This window comes from Nelumbo lutea, chromosome 2 (assembly GCF_056320005.1).
Source record: "Nelumbo lutea isolate HS-2025 chromosome 2, American lotus-T2T, whole genome shotgun sequence".
Lineage (NCBI taxonomy): Eukaryota > Viridiplantae > Streptophyta > Magnoliopsida > Proteales > Nelumbonaceae > Nelumbo > Nelumbo lutea.
In genome coordinates this window covers 48554106-48575266 of record NC_142685.1, presented here as the reverse complement: position 1 = coordinate 48575266, position 21161 = coordinate 48554106, and the positions used below count along the sequence as shown (strand labels likewise).

At 41.6% G+C, this 21161-nt stretch overlaps 1 protein-coding gene across 1 annotated transcript; it reads right to left on the bottom strand.

Moving 5' to 3' along the window:
• Window positions 1–19295: 19295 nt before the first annotated feature.
• Window positions 19296–20811, bottom strand: LOC148870496 (short-chain dehydrogenase reductase 2a-like). Its single transcript, XM_088973843.1, has 2 exons — window positions 20599–20811; window positions 19296–20115 (listed from the first exon to the last, which is right to left on the bottom strand). The coding sequence occupies exons 1-2, from the start codon at window positions 20682–20684 to the stop codon at window positions 19296–19298; spliced, it is 906 nt and encodes a 301-aa protein (XP_088829969.1). The 5' UTR covers window positions 20685–20811.
• Window positions 20812–21161: the final 350 nt, after the last annotated feature.

The window sequence follows — 21161 nt, the reverse complement described above, 5'->3', positions numbered from 1 at the left end:
AATACTATTTTTTCACATGTATAGAAAGGACAAAATAAAAGTTACAATTTCTGTTTTTTTTCAATTTTTATATAATTTCTATTCATTTTATGCGTTTTTTGCGTTTTTGTTTAATTTTTATTTTATTTCCTGCAATTTTTATTATTTTTGTATAATTTTCATTATTTTATCTAAATGAATTAGATTGAGTGAAGATAGATTTGAATTGAACCCAACCCATTTAATTTTATCTAATTGAATATGAATTGATGAAATGGATTGAATTGAAACTCAACCCAAACTGCCCAATTGCCATGCACTCATACACACTTATAATTAACTATTTACTTGGTTTAGAGTGCCTGACTTTATCTCCACCCTCCATCGCAAGGAATCTTGTAAACTTGAGTCTCGATGCAATGAAATTTTCCTCCGTGCTCCGGGCTTCACACACAAACGCACAGTAGTAAGAAAACTAACTACTGAAACTACCTCCCTCCGTGCACATGCATGCGTATACAATTAAAATTCTTTGGTAGAATAAAGCTTTACCTACCGAAGTATAAAGCCAAGTATTGCATTAAACAAATTGATTCAAGAAATCATTTATTTTATTTTATTTTTATAAAGAAAAATACCATATTTTATCTTTAGCATGTACACGTGCATCACACGTGTTATATTATAAATAAGTGATTCCAAGATTCCAGCATTGGAATCAGGCAATAATACACTTTTACCTACCCCGAAGCCAAATGCTTGGACTTTAGTAACAATGCTATTTAATATTGTTGAGCGCAAGTTGGGCCCAACAGTCAACACTAACTTCAACAAAAATTAAATTCAACCGTATCGCTCAAGTTGGGGTCGTGGAGAGAGTTGATATCTTGCTCAACCCTAGCAAGTTTATTCACGTTGCATACAGTTCATATCAGAGTTTGGTTTGGATGTGAGCTTCGTCTTCTTGAGGCTTTGATACGATATAAAGAAAGGGTTAAACTTATCTCACTTGATCATTGAATTAACTGTGTTTTAATGACACAGTTATTAATAAAAATTTACATTAGTTTGAATTAATAATTGATTCTCTCTGAAAATTGAAATTTATTGAATGAACTGATTGTGGATTCTTCCTTTTAACTTCTACTTGTACATTTTTTTAAAAAATGGTGTTGTGGTACCAAATTTTGATGTTTCTTAAAAGAAACAATTGTAGTACTAAATATTGTATTGATAACTCAAAGCAATTCTAGTAGAGAAAAATATATTCTCCGATTCTAAAATTTGTATCAATCAATCTAAAACATTTTGATGTAATGTGATCTGATTATTTCCTATTGGAGGATGATCTGGCTTCCAATCGGGCAACAAGCTAGGTGAATCTGCAAGAAAAGATTAAAGAACTCAGGGTGGATAATCTAGCAATGTCGCTCCGGTGCTTAAATCAGTAAACTGATGCGAGCTGAAAAGCTTTGAAAGGTTAGAGAGCTAGAGAGCTAGAGAGTAGAAAAATCACGCGTACCTTGTGTCACTGGGGTTGGTGCCTTTATATAGTTGAGCCCTTGCGGGTTTTGCGGATCGGTTCCGGGATCTTCGTCTTGACGGGATCCGTTTCCGCATTAATTGGGGAGTAACGTTATCAATTAATAAAAATTATCAATTCCGCCCGAACCGGGAGAGGAGAAGATAAGGTCTGCCATTACGCGGCATGATCCCGTGAGGTTCAGAGTTTGTTGGAGAGACTTCTGGGATCATTACGTGACTGTCCAGATCGGTAGCCTCGAGCTAATACTTCAATCTTTTAGTTCCAAACTGGATTGAGTGCCAAGGTGCCTCGATGCCGATGTTACTATACGCCGAGGTGATTTTGCATCGAGGTGTCCCTGTGCTGAGGTGAGTCTTGTGCCGAGGTGACTGAATGCTCGGGCTCAATTGTTGCGAACTAATCTTGTGAGGCTGAGCTGTCATCTCTTGGTCAGATCATGTCCATGTGTCCCTTTTTCGCTAGGTCGGGCCAAATCATCCTTCATCAATTGCCCCCCACTCCCCGAGCCAGGGGTCTCAACCCGGTGTGGGGAGTTCATGACAAGTCCAAGTGGATTTGGCATGAGTTCTAGGCAGTTTGATGGGTGAATAATTGGTCAGACCAACTCGGCCGATCAGCTCAACCAAGAATAACCCAGGTCGCGTCAGGTGTACATGTGGATGTCAAGTCGTTTTATAAACTCCGCGGACGGAAAAACATGCGCTAAACTGATTTCAACCTCGGGGGTCATGCAACCGGTTTTCCTAGGAGTCGTTGGATCATGACAATCTCGACCGTTGATTCCTAGACACATTGGCTATAAATAGGGGGTAAGGTATTCATTTCCATTACGTCTAGCTTTAGTTTCGATAGCCTTTTAAATAGGAGTGGTGAATCCACTGGAGCCGAGGTGGGTACCTCGGCTCAGGCTGTAGATCTTCGTCCTACCGAAGAGGTTACTTTGGGTCAGGATGCAGTCCACGGTCCTCTTGAGGTGCACTCATCCTGAGGGGAGTGAGAGGCCTCTAGTGACCTGGCTTCCACCTCGCATCGAGGTCGGCAGCTAGAAAACTTTGGCCCATCGACATTGACGGCGGATAGGCTCCTATCCCTAGTAACCTGGTATAGACTTCCCAATGACCTCATGTACAGTATCCCCTTAGGTAATTTCCCTTAGGAGCACGGTCACGACGAGATCGTGATATTCGAGGAATAGCCCGTAGCTAGTCTTCGTCTTCCACTTCACCCTTTGATAGTCGAAGTCATAAAGTTGTTCAACATCACCATAGACCAGTTGCACCCGAACTCCATCCGCAATGTAGTAGGAACCATCTACCTTTTCCACAACTACAACCTTCCTCTCGACCTCAGCATCTTTTCCTCTATTCTTTCCATTAAAAGAACTCGTCCTGTGTTCTGCCTGAGCACAAGCGAACTTATTACCTGTCACCTCATCCCAGCTTCAAACTCTTGCACAAGCTTGCAAACAAGGTCCTGGCCTGAAAAAGACATTATTTTGTGGTCCGCAACACTGAGGTGGCCTTTCCAGATTCATTGGAGGGCAGCCATCCAGGACCCTAGTGTCCAGTTGGACCTGAAGACAAGGGAGGCACTCTGATCTTTGGTGGAGCTCAGCTTGAAGTTCATAGACTTTGTGACCGAAGAGAATCTTGTGTAGGCCGGTCTGAGTCCTGGTAGGTCATTGTTTATTGTATTTCCTTTGTTTTACTTCAGTACTATTTCTGACAGTTCATTTTTGTTGCAGCTATCATGGACATCCCCGCGACTGAACTCTTCGGGAGTATGAAGAAGGGGAAGAAGAAGCAAGCTTCAAAAAGAGCTCGCGTTAAGTCCCTGCTAGCTTCCGTCCCGGAGCCCGAGCAGCCATCAACTGCCAAGCAACTTCCTGTGATAGACCTGGTCAAGGAGGAATCAGGCAAGCTTCCCCCACCCCACGCGCCTGAGGAGGCTATGTCTTCGGAACCCACCCCGGTAGATGCCTCTTCTTTAGGCAGCGACAATGTAGCTCGAAGCATTCTAACTCCAAAATTCGACCTCTTGAAGAGCAAAGGCGCAGTGTATGTCGAAGAGGTTACTAGCTGGGCTGAACTGTTGGTTGCTTAGCTCGGAGCCTGAGCGGATACTCATTGCATGGTTGTAAGTTTTCGGGCTTGTCTTCTTCGATCTGTCTTGTACTTCACTTTTTATATGCTGACGCTTGTTTTCTTCTCTTGGCATGTGAGTTCTGCCATCCACACCTTGACTTATCAATCCGAGGTGAACTTGAAGCGGGCCCTCACAACCAAGGAGTCTTCCCACAAGGCCCACACTGAGTTGAACTTAGCCCACAACGATAATAACCAACTGAAGAAGGACGTGTAGGCTAAGAAAGAGGTGATCATGTTGCTAATGCCCGAGAAGAAGGAGCTCGAAGAGTGGGAGGTGGCATTGAAAAAGGAGCTCACAGAGTGGGAGGCAGCGTTGAAGAGGGAGGTGGAGAACCTCGAGGCTCACGTGAAGGAGTGAACTGAGATACTCCTTCAGGCAATAGAGGAGGCCAAGGTCAAGGTCGTCGAGGAGTACAAATCTTCGGCAAAGTACCGGAACGAGATGGTCGAGGTGGGGACAGTGAGCTACCGCAAAGGATTTAAACTTAGCAGGTGGCTGACCCTACGCGAGTTCCCCCAACTTGACCTCAGTGTCATTACTACCTCGAGGATCACAAAGGAAATGGTCACCGAAGCTATTGAAGATTCATATTCCAAAGCAGAAAGCGACAGTAGCTGTTTGATGATGATGAGGAGACCGGTGCTGGTGAGAGCCGCATGGAGACGGATCCTCCTGTCGAAGCCTCTGACAAGGGTGAGGAGCCCCGAAATGACTAGAAGCCTCTTCTTGATCCTTTATGATGTATACTCCAAGCCTTTGAGCTCGGTTCATAGTGAAAGTTTCTCTTTTTTCTTCTTTTTTGTACTCAACTTTACATCAATGAAATACAAGTATTTTGGCTATCTCTGTGCAAGAAACTTTCTAAGTGTAAATGACTCTCGAATTGGTGAACTAAACCAAATAGGAGAAATTTTTTTCCAAGTGTTGGTTACCCCGAACTGTTGAACTAACGAGCTGGACTACAAGTAAGGGTAACTTCGCATTATTGTATGCGGAGGTGGGCGGACATTGTAGGCTATAGACCCGACCTGTTTGCACACAGTCTACTTGCTTAAGCGTCGGTTATCCTTCAGTGTTGAGCCATCGGGCCTGACTTCCAATGGGATTAACCTATCGATATATGCCGAGGTGGGCTAGACATAGTAGGGTTTGTACCTCAATTTCCTGTGCCTTATGCATGAGAACTGATTTTCTTGTGCCGAAGAGGCGACTAGGACTTGTCTTCCTATGCCGAAGAAGCGGCTGGGACTTATCGTAGTGCTGAGGTCTTATGTCAGCTCGGCATCATGGCCCTTCGGCTTCTGGGAGTGATTCGTAGTCCTCTCTCTAATTCAGTGATCACAAGTAATATCTTTTTAGGTTGTCGATGTTCCACGCTCGAGGTACTTGCTTCCCTTCCAGAGTCTCGAGCTCATATGTACCTTCCCCGAATACCTGTCTTACTCAGTACGGACCTTTCCAATTTGGTCCGAGACTACCGACACTAGGCTCAGGTACCATAACCTTTTTGACTTGGGCGTTATATTACCGAGCTACTCTCTGTTGGTAAGTTGTAGTCCAGATGTATGCCAAGTTTCATACTTCTTCCACCAAGTCTAGATTAGTATGGAGCTCGTCATCATTCGTCTCTTCATCGTAGGCCTCCAAGCGTAGTGTAGGCACCTCGATCTCTATTGGGATCACCGCTTCTATGCCGTAAGTGAGGTTAAAAAGAGTGTCACCTGTGGCAGTCTTGATGGTAGTCTGGTAGGCACAGAGTACACTGGGTAGTTCATCTACCAACAATCCTTTGGCTCGAGCTAAGCGAGCTTTCAGTCCATGAAGTATAACTCTATTGGTGACTTTCGCTTGCCCGTTTGCCTGGGGGTGTTCCACCGAGGTGCATTTTTTTTTTGAATTCCCATTTCAGCACACCAATTTTGAAACTTGATATCCTCAAATTGCTTCCCGTTATCGAAGATGAATACCTGAGGTAGCCCGAAGCGACACACTATGTTCTTCCAAAAGAAGTTTTGTATGTTGTGGGTTGTGATTGTTGCTAGAGGTTCAGGTTCTACCTACTTCATAAAATAGTCTACTGCTATGACCAGAAACTTCCGATTTTCTATTGTTGGCGGGAATGAGCCAAGTATGTCGATTCCCCAGTATGCGAAGGGCCACTGGCTAGTGAGGTATTTCAGATCAGCAACAAATCGATGGTGGATGTTAGTGTGCCTCTAACACTTATCGCACTTCTTTACGAGCTCGAGTGCGTCTCATCGTGAGGCAGTAGTAGCCCTGCCGTAACACCTTTTGCACAAGAGCCCTGCCCCCCAAGTGTCCACCGCACAAGCCTTCATGGGTGTCGCGGAGTACATACTCGGCCTCTGAGGGTCGCAAGCAACGCAAGTAGGGGAGCGTGAAGGACTTTCTGTACAACTGTCCATCTATAATGACGTACTTAGTCAACTAGTGCTCTACCCTTTGGGCTACATTGCGTTCTGTAGGGAGGGTCCCATGAAGTAGGTAACTCATGAGTGGGTTGATCCAGCTCGGTTCTGCTTGTACTATAGTAGTGACCTCTCCTGCCCCCCGAGAATGCTAGGCCGAGGTAAGTCCTCTATGTACATGGTCTGCATGGTGTTGCAGCTTGTGTTGACTAATCGGGATAAGGCATCGGCCTCAGCATTCTCCGACCTTGGAATCTGTTTGATGAAGTAAGAAATGAAGCCACATAAGATCTCCCTAACTTTGGCCAAGTAATCAGTCATGGTGGGTCACGGGCTTCATACTCGCCACTGATTTGGTTGACTACGAGCTGAGAGTCACTGCATATGATGAGGTGGTTTGCCTTCATTTCCCTTGCTAAGGTGAGCCCTTCGACCAATGCTTCGTACTCTGATTCGTTGTTCAATGCTGCATGATTTCTAAAACCATAACCCTAGCAAGTGCACTAGTTATCAAGTAGTATAAAAATATCATTCCCATGTAACAAAATTAGTATTAGAACTACAACCTCCCTTAGTTATTTGGACAATCGAAATTCAGATCCAACAGTAAGAACTACTGAAAATAAAAAATAGAGAAAGAAAATAAAAGCAAGGGTAATCAATAACTGAATATGCAACGGTTAATTGAAATCGCTAGGACCATTGGTTTATTTGGACAATCGAAATTCAGATCCAACAGTAAGAACTACGGAAAATAAAAAACAGAGAAAGAAAATAAAAGCAAGGGTAATCAATAACTGAATATGCAATGGTTAATTGAAATCGCTAGGACCATTGGTCCACCTAACCATTCCAATGAATATTAATGGATGTAATTAACCAAGATAATTTGTCATTCCCATAAGCTGAAGTTCTTCCAATTTTATTTAATATTTTTTCCCAAGATATATCAAACCTACTTCTATCAAGTAACCCTTCGATCCCTCGACTAGAGTTTTCAAGATAGAAATGCATTAAGTTCAAAGAAAAACTTATACATTCAGATGAATCATGTGTATATATCCCTATATACCATTCAATTCACACCATGAATTATTTGGTCTAATGTATGAATTCCTCTCCCCAATTCATTCATATAAACCCAATCAATTAAGAGATGGTCACTCCTAATCACATTAAGCAAATAACTCATAGACTATATGGAAATCACGATCTTGAATAAATCATAATAAAAATATATTCATTATGATGGTTAGGCTTTCCACAGCCCTAGCTATAAATAAATCAGTTCATGATAAAGGAAATAAAACAAACAAGAGGAAAGAAAGAACTCATGATTTCACCCTTGGAGCTAAGATCTTCTCTTCTTCTTGCCGCCACCTCATTCTTGAAGCTTTCTTCCCTTGCTGATCTCCTTCTTGAAGTTTTCTTGATGATCTTCTTGATTATTTCAAAGGGAACTTCAGTAATTGATTGATTGAGTGATTGATGCCAAGAGCTAGTACACTAAACTCTTGATATAGTTTTGGGGAGGGGTTGTTACAACTACTTGGAGTTATCTCTAGAATGGATAACCAGGTTAGTTCAAAATTGATCCCATCCTATCTTATCTTATCTCTTATCTAATGATCTCAATCTTCTTTAACTTTCTAGAATTACATTAAAAATTCAAATCTAAGAAAACTCTGGTGAATTCGAGTGGGCTGCTACAAGGCGTCAATGCGAATTGGGCTTTAGCTATGAGCTGGGCTTTACTATGGATCCGCTTCGACTTTGGGCCTGATTTTGACTTTGGTTCAGGCCGAATCTGTCAGAACCTAGAACATGAAAGTTGTAGATCTCGCTCTTATATTTGCAGTGCATCTTGAATCAGCCCAATCGGAGCCTGGATATGAGAGTTAGGCCCAAATCACTGAACGGTGCCAAAACTATGAAAAACCATCCGATTAGCCTTGTTTTCCTTCTTGCGGCTTCTTTCCTTGCCCTGAATCAAAATACCAAAGTAATGAGTCCAATTAAATGTAAATTAAGTGTAGAAAGACTGAATATTCATAGATAAGATTATGAAAATTTTTATTTGCATCACCGCAAGCCCAAACCAGAGTGTGTATTCCAGTTTCACCTCGCTTGGGCCGTACAAAATTATTCTTGCACTGCTTCCTTGTTGGTTGGACGAGCCTTCAACATGGAGAATCTAGGGCTCCTCATCCCAGGTTGGACCTGCTCTGACTAGGACTGGTGCCACACTGGTTGATGCTTCCATCGTCTGTTCGAACTCAGCCAACTTGGGAGTTGTGGTACTGAATGTACATTTTGTCACAAAGTTGACCAAGGCTTGGGCTTTGATAGCCATCCAAGGTTCATATCGGATGTCATACTCACTTAGTTCGATAGCCCACTTCGTCAATCTGCCAGACACCTCGGGCTTGAGCAGGATCTGTCTCAGAGGCTTGTGGGTGTGGACGACGATGGTGTGGGCTTGGAAGTATGGACGAAGCTTGCGAGCTGATATGATTAGCACATGCGCTAGTTTCTCGATCTCCAGGTACCTGGTTTCTACATCCTGCAAAACTTTGCTAACATTGTAGATGGGTCGTTGGACCTGATCTACCTCTTTGATTAGTACTGAGCTGACCACCTCGTCACTCGTAGAGAGGTACAACTTTAATACATCCCCTTCCTCTGGTCGAGTCAAAACTAGGGTGCTAGCTAAGTATCTTTTTAGCTCGTCGAAGGTGAGCTGACACTTTGCAGTCCACTCGAAGTCTTTACTCTTTTTTATGGCTTTAAAAAATGGTAGGCAGCGATCTGCCAACTTGGACATAAAACAGCTCAGGGCGGCTATCCAGCCATTCAGCCTCTGAACCTCTTTAGTTTGTGGGGTGGTTTCATATCTAAGATGGCTTTTATTTTTTTCGAGTTGGCTTCGATGCCACGTTGGTTGACTATATAGCCCAAAAATTTACCCAAGGTGACCCTGAAGACACACTTGTTGGGATTTAGTTTCATATTATATTCTCTTAAAATTTGAAAAACACTTTGCAAATCATCTAACAAAAAATTTGAATACTGGGTCTTCACGACCATGTCATCAACATAGCATTCGACTTTATTGCCGGTTAACAACTCAAAAATTTTGTTTACAAGTCTTTGAAAGGTTGCCCCGGCATTTTTTAGTTCGAAGGGCATGACCTTGTAGCAATACAACTCGAGCTCGGTTATAACAGCAGTCTTTTCTTCATTGGCGGGGTCCATCCTAATCTGGTTGTAACCGGAATAGGCATCGAGGAAGCTCAACAACTCATGCCCTGAGGTCGTGTCCACTAGGCGGTCGATCTTGGGTAGCGGGAAGCAATCTTTCGGGCATGTCCTATTCAGATCGGTGTAATCGACGCACATGCGCCACTTGCCGTTGGCCTTTTTTACCAGAACTGAATTAGCTACCCAGCTCGGGTAATGGACTTCCCTGATGAAGCCTACCACTAAGAGCTTCTCGATCTCTTCATTGACTATCCTCCAACGTTCTGGGGCGAAGTTGCACTTTTTCTGTCTAACTGGCCTGACTAAGGGATCAGTATTTAACTTATGAGTTAGAACCTTGGAATGTATTTTGGGCATCTCTACTGCGGACCAAGCAAATATATCTAATTTTTTAGTAAGAAGCTTACCAGGTGAGAGAGAAGTGGCTACTCGATCGAAGCTTCAATCTGGAGAGTCTTGGCTGGGTCATCAGTTGAGACCGTGATGTGGACCGTCTCCTTTGTTGGTGCAACTCGCTCGTCGGCATACTCCGTTGGTCGCTCGAGCTCGATGTCAGCTGCTAGCTTTGCTTTCCCCTTGAGGGCGGCTACGTAGCACTTGCGAGATTCGAGCTGGTCACCTCGTACAACTCTTACCCCATGGTCCATTGGAAACTTCATGGCCAGATAGTAGGTGGATACTACCGCACGTAGGGCGTGTGTAATGGGTCGACCTACTATGGCATTGTAAGGGGAGGGATTTGCGACCACCATAAACGTTTGCTCGAACCTCACGATATTTGGCCACGTGTCGACCTCTACAGGTACTGAGACTTGCCCGAGAGGTCTGACCTCCTCGCCAGGGGAGTATCTATCGGCTTTAGGTCGCTTTTCTAGAGTTGCAGCTTGTAGAAGGTGTCCTTGAACAATATGTCTGCCGAGCTACACGAGTCCACCAGGATGCGCTTGACTTCGAAGTCATTGAGCCTCAATTTTATCACCAAAGCGTCATCGTAAGGATACTAGATCCCGTGCGCATCATCCTCCGTGAAGTAAATTGGCTATTCAAGTCGAGGTCGCTTTGAGGGGTTATGCTCCTTGTTTTCTAGTTTGTGGACTGAGGTTCATTCGACTGTTGAAGTACACTCTGTGATGATAGACCCGCCAGTAATCATATTGATTACTTTGTAGATTGGTCTCTCCTTGGGCAACTGTCGTGGTGGCTGCTCATTTTTCCTATTGTTGGACTTGGAGGCATTCCTTTTCTGGTTCCCCTACCGGTCCGCTTGCCGATCTGCCTGTCTTCTTTCTTCTCGTTGTACAAAATTTTTTAGGTACCTGCGGTGGATGAGCTCCTCTATCTCGTCACGGAGGTTTCTGCAGTTCTTCGTACTGTGCCCGTGGTCTCTGTGGAAGTGACAGTAGATGTTCCTATTTCTTGTTGCGGAATCTCCCCTCAACCTAGGAGGCCACTTGACAAAGGAGGAGTCCTTGATGGCCATTAGGATTTCTCCTCGCTTAGTGTTGAGAGGTGTGTAGTTCGTCATTTCAACAGGTGGGGTCCTGGATCGCTGACCTGACTTGTGAGATCGCGAAGGAGATCGACTCCTACACTTGTTTCCTCCTCTGCTCGGGACTTACTCTTTCTTCTTTTGTGCTTGTCATTACCTACGTTGTCACAGTCTCTTTTTCTTTTTTCTGTCGGGTTGTCAGTCTTCTGGTTCATTTCCTCTTTGTTTCCAATGAACTGGTCGGCTAGCTTGAGGAATTCTGTGATATCTTTAGGTTTATTAGCCACCACATGCCATTTGAACTCTCTGTGAGTTATTCCCTTCTTGGCTGCCGTGAGTCTTACCGCCAGGTCTAAGTCGGGGATCTGCAGGCAGGTGTCATTGAAGCATTTGATGTAGCTTCTAATTGACTCCCCTTCTCTCTAAACCACGTTAAGGAGGCTCTCCTACGACCTCGGGCACTTCTTGCTGATCATGAAATGTGAGGTAAACAACTCAGTGAACTGCGCCTAGCTCTTGATCAATCCCAGTGTGAGGTTCTGGTACCATGTCTGAACTACCCCCTTGAAAGTGGTGGAGAAAGCCACACACATGCAAGACTCGTCAGCCCTAACTAGGTGCATCTGGGACTGGAAGGAGTCCACACGATCATTAGGATCAAAAGACCTGTCATACTTGTCAGGGGAGGCATTTTGAAATCTTTGGGCATGGGGATCACCAAGAGTTCGGAAGACAGGGGAGACGATCCGGAAAGTAGGGGAGGAGTGGCCTTTGTAGCTGCCGAGCTCGCCTCCTCCTTAGCTTTAGCCTGTTCTTGTTGTTGGTTCGGTCTCACTGGCTGACTGTTCTGAGCTGAAGTACGGCGTGCCTTGCGACGTCTCCGTTGCTGCTTCTTTATCGGCTCGGCATTGGTGTTGCTGATCTCGGTATGCTCCGGTACTATTCTACCACAAGGTAGCTCCTGGTTCTTATGGGATTTTGGGGCTGGCTGTCATGGACGGAGAGGCCTTGCTTTGAGTTCGCACCTAGAACCCCAAACTGGTTACTTGCGAGTGACCCACCTTCTTGTTGTGAATGCCGAGGAAGATTGGCCCTGTTAGGCTAAGTAACCCTGGATCTATTTCTGAGGTTCCCTTGCGAAGTAGGTTAGGTGATCTGACCATCTCTCCTCCTGCGGGGTGAGACCTGACTCCTGGGAGGAACTGGGACTTGCAAAGTCTCTTCGCCTCGGTAAGGAGATCGAATGATGTCATGGTTCACGCTAGGTCTGTTCTGATTTTGATGGGCCCCTAGATGCCGTGGTGGAACAAGCTGCTGGCTTTGCGGCAGTGGGGGAACTACTACTGGTATTGCTGGTAGAACATGTACTGCTGGTACTGCTAGAATTGCTGAACCTGCTGCATTTGGACCTAGATGGCCCGCACACACTGCACCAGGTCGTCAAACTATGATTGTTTAACTCCGGGGGAAACCATAGACGGCTCAGAAAAGGTTGCGCCTACCACTGGGGGAAGTGGGGCGTTCACCTGTATGGTGTTTGGTGGCGTGGTTAGTGTTGGAGCCCCAGCCGCAGTAAGCGGGATAGTGAATTTGCCAATGCACATTGAAGGAAGTTGAGGTTGCCCCCCAGAGACGTTCATCTCGCTGCTTTGTCCGGCGTGGCTGGAAGATGCCATTGATTCAAAATGTTGATAACTTGTAAGAGGGATTACTTTTTGATCGAGATACCACAGACGACGCCAATTGATGTAGTGCGATTCGACTTCTCCCTGCTGGAGGATGATCTGCTTCCATTCGGGTAGCGAGCTAGGTGAATCTGCAAGAAAGGATTAGAGAACCCGGGGTGGTTAACCCGACGAGGTCGCTCCGATGCTTAAATCAGTAAACTGATGCAAGCTGAAAAACTTTGAGAGCTTTGAGAGCTAGAGGGCTAAAGAGTAGAAAAATCATGCGTACCTTGTGTCATTGGGGTTGGTGCCTTTATATAGTTGATCCCTTGCGGGTTTTGCGGATCAGTTCCGGGATCTTCGTCCTGATGGGATGTGTTTCTACTTTAATTGGGGAGTAACGTTATTAATTAATAAAGATTATCAATTCCGCCCGAATCGGGCAGGGAGAAGATAAGGCCTGCCGTTATGCGGTGTGATCTTGTGAGGTTCGGAGTTTGTTGGAGAGACTTCCGGGATTGTTATGTGATGGTCCAAGTTGGTAGCCCCGAGCTCATAGTTTAGTCTTTTAGTTCCGAACTGGATTGAGTGTCGAGGTGCCTCGATGACGAGATTACTATATGCTGAGGTGATCCTGCATCGAGGTGACCCTGTGTTGAGGTGAGCCTTGTGCCGAGGTGACTGAATACTCTAGCTCAATTGATGCAAACTAATCTTGCCAGGCTGAACTGTCATCTCTTGGTCAGATCATGTCCACGTGTCCCCTTTTCGCTAGGTCGGGCAAAATCACCCTTCATCACATTTTAAGTAGAACTGGCATTGATACCAAACACAATCTTACTTTTCCTCAATCATCTTTGAATAATTAAAATATCTCTTGAACATTTACCATTGCCTTTAAGAACCTGTTCATCATGCGTGAGGCTCAAAACATCATAAGATATACAATATACCTGTTTTTGAATCCACTAAAATCTAAAATATAGGGAGTTAGCGGGGTGCTTTATGTTTAATGGCACATTCTTTTTTTTTTTATTTTGAGAGGGGTGAAAGTTGGTCAATAAGATTATACTTCCCATTGAGTAAGAAACATATGTTCTTTTTTTTTTTTCAAATTAATGTGAGGTCCACGGAAAATGTGTTTTCCCCTTGGGTGGGTAAGTAACTTTGCCACCTTGGAGAAAAGTTTCCAATGCTTGGATGGGACAAAATTGCATTTTTTAATAATGGTCTTTTACGGTTAAAATGATTTTTTTATTTACCTAAAAAATAAAATAATATGAATAAATACCAATGTTTTCAAAACCAGACCAAACCGGATGGTCAAACCGGAAAAACTAGAAACCAATCACATGACTGATTTTGTTTTACCCCAAAAACCGTTGATTTGATCAGCAAACTGTTAACCGGGTGATCAAACCATCGAATCATTTAAACTAACAATGATTTTTGACTATTTTTTATTTTTTTTAATGCTTATACACTAGAACTGCTCATAATTTGCCTACAGTGAAGAACTCAGACAAAAAAAAAATGTAAAAGAATTTTGACCATTTGAATGTTATGGTAGTAAAAAAAGAATAGTGTGATGCGTGTATCGATAGTATAAACCTTTTTATCATTTTACTGCAATTGGAGTGTTAATGCTTAAAACTCTAGAACTTCTCCTAACGTGCTGTCGTGAAAAATTCAGACAAAAAAAATTAAAAGAATTTTGACCATTTGAACGGAATGATGCACAAAAATTTGTACCGCGTGTATCGATATTTTAAACTTTCTTTATCGTTGACTGCTAGTGGAGTGTTAATTTTTTTATATGTTGGGTCTTAATAGTTGTGTTGACAGATCGAACCGCGGCCTTTCTTCTACTCCAACGGTTTAAGTTCACCCATTCTTCAAGAATTGGATTTTCTTTTTACAAATAAGGGATCTAATATATATACTTGTTACGGAATGTGTGCTCTCTACATCAGGAAATGGAATCTATTCGTGCGAGTAGATCCCACGTGCGAGCACCCATTTTTTATTAATAACTATTGATTATTATAGTAATTAATTATTATAATTTAATAATTACTGATTATTATAGTAATTTAATAAATATACAATTAGTGATTATAATTAATAATTATTGTTGTTATAAACATTGTTAATAATCAGATATTTATTTTAATTTTACTTTAAATTAAAATTATAAATATTGTTATTAAAAATACTATTAATAAATTTAGTAACCCGGTTTTAATAATTACTGATTATTACAGTAATTTAATAAATATATAATTAGTGATTATAATTAATAAATATTGTTATTATAAATATTGTTAATAAATAGATATTTACTTTAATTTTACTTTAAATTAAAATTATAAACACTGTTAATAAATTTAGTAATTATTGTTATATTAAAAATAATTAAAAATGTTATTAAAAGTGTTGTTAGTGATTATTTAATTTAATGAATATTGTTAATAAATCATATTCATAAATTTAATAATTACTGTTATATTAAAAATAACTAAATAATATTATTAAAACTATCATTAATGATTATTTAATTAAATAGTATAATTATTTACTATTATTGATAAATGCTGTTAATAATGTTCTGACAACTAATGGTTTGATCGTCCAGTTCAAACGGATGGCCTGTTCTGACAACAAAAATTACAAGCAAAAAATTACGAAACCATTCTAGCCACCGGCTTTTGGACCGACGGTTCAATCATCCAATTCGAAAGGACAGTCCATTCTGACAACAAAAATTAGGTCCATTAAGTAGTATCATACGTGTTATGTCATTCGAGTGTGTGACTCATACAACCCGAAAATGGAACCATTCTGGCCACCGATTTTTGGATCAACGGTTCGATCGTTCAGTCCGAATGGGCGGCTTGTTCTGACAACAAAAAATTACAAGCAAAAAATTATGGAACTGTTCTAGTCACTGATTTTCAGGTTGATGGATCGATCGTCCGATTCGAACGGACGACCCATTCTGACAACAAAAATTACAGGCAAAAAATTGAGTGTGTAAGGTCCATTGAGCAGTATCATACATGTTATGTCATTCGAGCGTGTGGTTTATACGACCCAAAAATGGAACCGTTCTAGCCCCCGATTTTTGGGTCGACGATTCAATCATCCGATTCAAACAGGCGACCCATTTTGACAACAAAAATTAAAAAAAAAATAAATAAATAACCAAAAACCATTGAATGGGTCAATAGGTTGACAGTTCAACCACTCAAGTCAATGAGTCGTTAACCGATTCAATGATTTTTGGCTAGGGACTAGGATTGGGGTAAAACAGAACTAGTTGCCTGGATGGTTCCCAATTAAAAAAATAAAAAAACGAACGACCCATTCTGACAACAAAAATTACAAGTAAAAAATTGAGTGTATGAGGTCCATTAAGTAGTACTATACGTGTTATGTTATTCAAGTGTATGACACATAGACAAAAAAAAAGAACCATTATGGAAATCGGTTTTCCAGTCAATGGTTCGACTGTTTAGTTTGAAAGGATGGCCCGTTCTAACAATAAAAATTAAAAAAAATATATTATTAAATGGGTCAAACGGTTCAACCACCAGGGTCAATGGGTCATTGACCGATCCAACGATTTTTGGCTAAGGACCGAGATTAGGATAAAATGGAACCGATTGCTTGAATGGTTCCCGATTAAAAAAAAAAAAAAATGACTAAAAGCCATTAAACAAGTCAACAGGTCGATAATTTGACTATTCATATCAATGGATCATTGACTGATTCAACGATTTTTTACCAGAAACCGGATCAATAAGTCAACAAATTCCATTCTAGCCCTGCGAAACGGGGCCCGCCGCTATTAAGAATTATGGGGATAGAGGAGGGTTCTGGTGAGGTCCATCAACCTTACCATAGATAGAGCCTATATAATTACATGGGTTTGACTCTACGCCTCCAAGAGGAAGGACACCAATTAAAAATGATAAACTGGATCAGCTATGGCGGGTGATTGACCCTTCAGTATTGGTTTACGCTGTGAAGGAATGTCAAAGGATTTCTTTTCTACCATATATTAATTCTCAACACTCAGTTGGTACATCCGTGAAAGAGAAATGTCAATGGTATCATTAATGACTTGATATGAACCAGAGACACATTTTGGTGAGAACTCAGAATTTATGACGAACAAAAGTTCAGTCTACTCTAAAGTCTAAACCCCATTTTCAGGCGTCTCCATCTGCAAGTAATCTTTTCCCTATTCAATAACCCCCAAGGTTCAAAATATTGATACCTATTGCATGATATATCACGTATTCTGTATCGATAAGTCAAAGCAATAAATCTGGACCATAATAATTGAGATTAATTATGGGAACCAATCTGGACCATAATAATTCAGATGGAAGGATGAGGCGAATATGGAAGCTCCCCCAAAATTCAATTAATATTTCATAATTTTTGGCACTAAGAAACGGGATCATTACTAAGTTGAAACTCAAAAACTGGGGGCTAAGGAATGAAACGGTGGAGGAGGATTCTAAACACCTATTCCTCCAATGCGAGAATTCACGTCAGATTTGAACAATCCTAAGGCTCAAATTAGAAATAATATAAATACAAATATGTAGGTTCTAAAACTTTGCATTTTGTATTACTTTGCATATATTTATACTGTACATGTTTGTATTTGTACTCCTTTCAAACTGAGTTAGCCAAAGAGTGAAATATATTCCTATACCTGCATCTGAGGAAGAGGAAGAGCTCGTAAACTGATGGGACCATATATGTGACAAACATGAAGGCTAGTAGGATCACTTGTTCCCCGGAAAGGGTGAGTGTTATGTTTTGGAATATTTGGAAAGGGGAGGAATACATGATGAAGACTCTCTCCCCCTCCACCCCTGGGATCCAGAATGGTAAGCTAGATGATATCCTTATTAAATGGAAGAAACCTGATACTGGTACTGTGAACATCAACTTTGATGCCTCTAGAAAACCTAATGGAAGGAGTGCCATTGGTGTTGACCGTTGAAGTTGAGGCATGGACTACCCTTGAAGCTCACAACTTTTGACCGTTGTCAAAATATTTATCAAAGTGCTCACTGATGTACCTACTAGATCTGGTCCCATTTTACGAAAGGTCGCTCCTCTTTGTAATTGTTTCCTTTCTATAAAAAAAAGAAAAAAAAAAAGAAAGAATCAGGACACACCATTCAATATGGGTCCCACATTAAAGCAAAACTGGGTGAAATATCAGATCAAAATCTTGTGGATGGTGCTCTTTGAAAGCTTGGAATTGGAACATGATGCAGGGAATCAGTTGTCTTTGGTTTAACAAAAACAAAATCACATATATATGATTGGGGAACACCCCCTTAAAATTTAGCATTACTACAGTACGTACCGTATTACAAAGGGTACTGAATAACTGAATAGTTGTCCAAATGTAATTGCATTGCACTGGCTAATACTATATAGAAAATTTGATAAAAGTAGTTAGGTAGCAGTTAACATTTCATTTATAAAAAAAAAAATTAGGGAAATTTATAAACAATGAGGTGGACTGAACAATAAAAACCTCCACAAAATTAATGATAAGGGACCTACTATACCTACTAAAGAGTATCAAGAAAAGACGGACCACAAAATATTATATATACTGGAGCTGTTTGAGAGCTGAATGGATCGGAGTTTTACAGCTCACTCAAAGTGACGGTGATGATGACAAAACATTATATTAATTACATGCTTAATCCATCCAGAATGCCTGAAAATATGAAGTTGAACAACTCGTGATTAGTTTTTTTTGCTTTAATCGTCTATGAACTTGTTGCTAATTCGTAACCTAAGTAGGCAAAGAAACTAAAATACCGAAAGGCCAAGTAGGAAGATCGTCCACCCCACACCCAAATTTGGTTTTGGCCTCTAGCTTGGACCTTTATTTAAGTTTCTATGACTATGAGCATGAGGAAGTCCCGTAATTGGTTAAATTTAAGCTTGGACCATTATTTAAGTTTCTATGACTACGGCGTCTGGACTGTAACTGCCCTTTACATGATTCCATTGTCAACGTTATGCATTCGTCCCCCTCCAATCAGATCATCAAACATACATAATTTAAAGGGATGAAACCGTGGCACCCATGTAAGACCTCGCATTCGCATTATCCTGTTGTTTCTTTCGCTCCTGAAATTGCTCCACTTTTGTTTACCAAAAAAAAGAAACATCTATAGTTTTTTCGTGCTTAAGGCTGCTCAGTTTGGAAATTGGAAGGAATAAAAATACAAAATATGTAGAGTGCAAATTATTTTATATGTATTTGCACTTTTGTACTCTTTTCAAACTGAGCCTAATCAACTGGAGCCCGTTTTAAGGGCAATAATCATAACACCAACAGACCACTTGCAAGTTGCAACTAGCTTATTACTGCACTTACTTTAAATAAGGCATATGTATGGCAGGGCAGGGAAGGACTAGAACAGTTACAGTACTGGCCTGGGCAGAAAAACAGTAGTCGTTAAAGATAAAAAGGTAAATTTAATTAGAATCTCCAGCCTGTGAACAGATATTCATTCATATTACAGTAATTTATCTTTCATTCTTTAATTTCCTTATGTTTTAATTTCATGGCCAGTGTTGTATAGTTTGATATCTTTATATAAGAATTGGCATGTCTGAATAAATCGATTCCAATCCAAACTCAACAGACCAACCCAATTTCATAATCATGAAGAAGAAGAAGAAGAAGAAGAAAAGAATGCATAATGGATGATGAAACATTACTCTTAGAAGCCTACACAATTCCTAGAGGTTGTAACCCCTCCATCCACAACAAGGTTATGACCACTTACATACTTGGATTCATCACTAGCAAGGTAAAGAGCAGCCTCAGCTATATCTTTAGCCCTTAGGGTTGGACCCTTAAGGTTGGCAAGGCTTCCAACAAACTCTTCCATCTTCTCTACTTCTTCACAAGAGCCCCCAATCTCCATGCAGTCCTCCTCGTCGTCACACCTCCTCCATGCATTAAGAAGCATGGAGGTAGCTACACCAAATGGAGAAATGCAGTTCACCCTGATCCCATACCTTCCGAGTTCACATGCTGTGTTCTTCGTGAGACCGACAATGGCATGCTTTGATGCCGTATATGCGTGAGGACCGAGCCCTCCCATGACACCAGCTACGCTAGCTGTAGAGATGATACAACCGGAGCCTCTGGGAACCATCACGCGTGCAGCGTACTTCATGCCTAGTGCAACCCCCCTCACATTCACTCGCATCACTCGGTCGAATTCTTCTGCATCGAAATCAATGATGCTTTTGTGCTTCGACTGGTTTCCGAGGACCCCAGCATTGTTGAAGAGAATATCAAGCCGGCCATGCCGTGAAACCGTAGAATTGATCAGGTTCTCGACATCTTCTTCTAGGCTAACATCGCAATGTATATAGGTCACACAAGGGGCTAAGGAGTTGGAAAGCGCAATCCCTATCTCATCCTCGACGTCGGCAATGACAACCTTGGCTCCATGTCTTGCAAAGAGCCTTACGGTTGCTTCTCCGATCCCTCTGGCGCCGCCGGTGACAATTGCAACTTTACCTTCCAACCTGTATACCCACAATTAGCCACAGAGAGTTAAAAAAAAAAAAAAGTTCATGCATGATGGTGACTTTGAAATCTTACATTTAACTTCATCCTTATTCAGTCCTTTAGTAAAGACAGTCAAAGGTTATATATGTTCTTTCCTGGTCTTTCAATCTATTAAAAAAACACTAATATAAAATCAGAAGCATATACAGGGATTTGAGCTTTTTCAACAGCCGCGTGCCTATAAGAAATACAAGTCTCTGTTGAATCCTTTGGTTAGGTAAAACATTAATTCTCAGAGTCAGCTAACCGGAAAATGCAGTTGGAGAAGCAGCAGGAGAACAACAAAGTTGCATCGCCAAAGCAAAGAAGTTATAGGAGAAGAGAGACGACAAGGTTCATGGTATTGATATCGATCATAGGTAGAAGGAATACAATTAATGGCCTGGCCAAGAAGTAGAGAGAGAGAGAGAGAGAGAGAGAGAGAGAGAGAGAGGGCTTACCTTCTTGGTGGGGATAGGGGGCTGTTTTCCCGACCTAAGACATGGATTCCTTGGAGGGGTTTCTCTGACATCATTTGAGCAGGCATGGTTGTTTAGATAGAACTTAGAAGCAGATATGAAATGATAGAGAAAAAAGAGATCTAAGGGGAGGGAAGTTGGGGATGCCGGGGACGTATCTATTTTATGAATCTTAATTTGAATACAAGTGAGGAATTTATAGGCGATGAAGCTCTCTCTCTTCTCCCGTGGTCTCTGTAATGCCTTCCTCACCTTCAGCCTCACTTGACTTGACCCTTAAGGCTCAGGCACATGGTCTCTTGCCTTAATTCCCGAAACTACCCTTTAATGTCTTCATATGAGAAATGTTACCTTAAAGTCAACCCAACTTGAGCAAAATTCCTAAATGATGATTGACACCCATGCATGATTCCTCGGGTTGGAGAGGAGAGTGAGTTGATGCTAGCTAGTGACTCAGTGAGTCAAGGTTTTGTTACTGGGTTTCGTTTTTGTGTTGAATTTTCGATTCTCAATCTCAAGGTGAAAAGTGAAAACCTAGAGGAGGG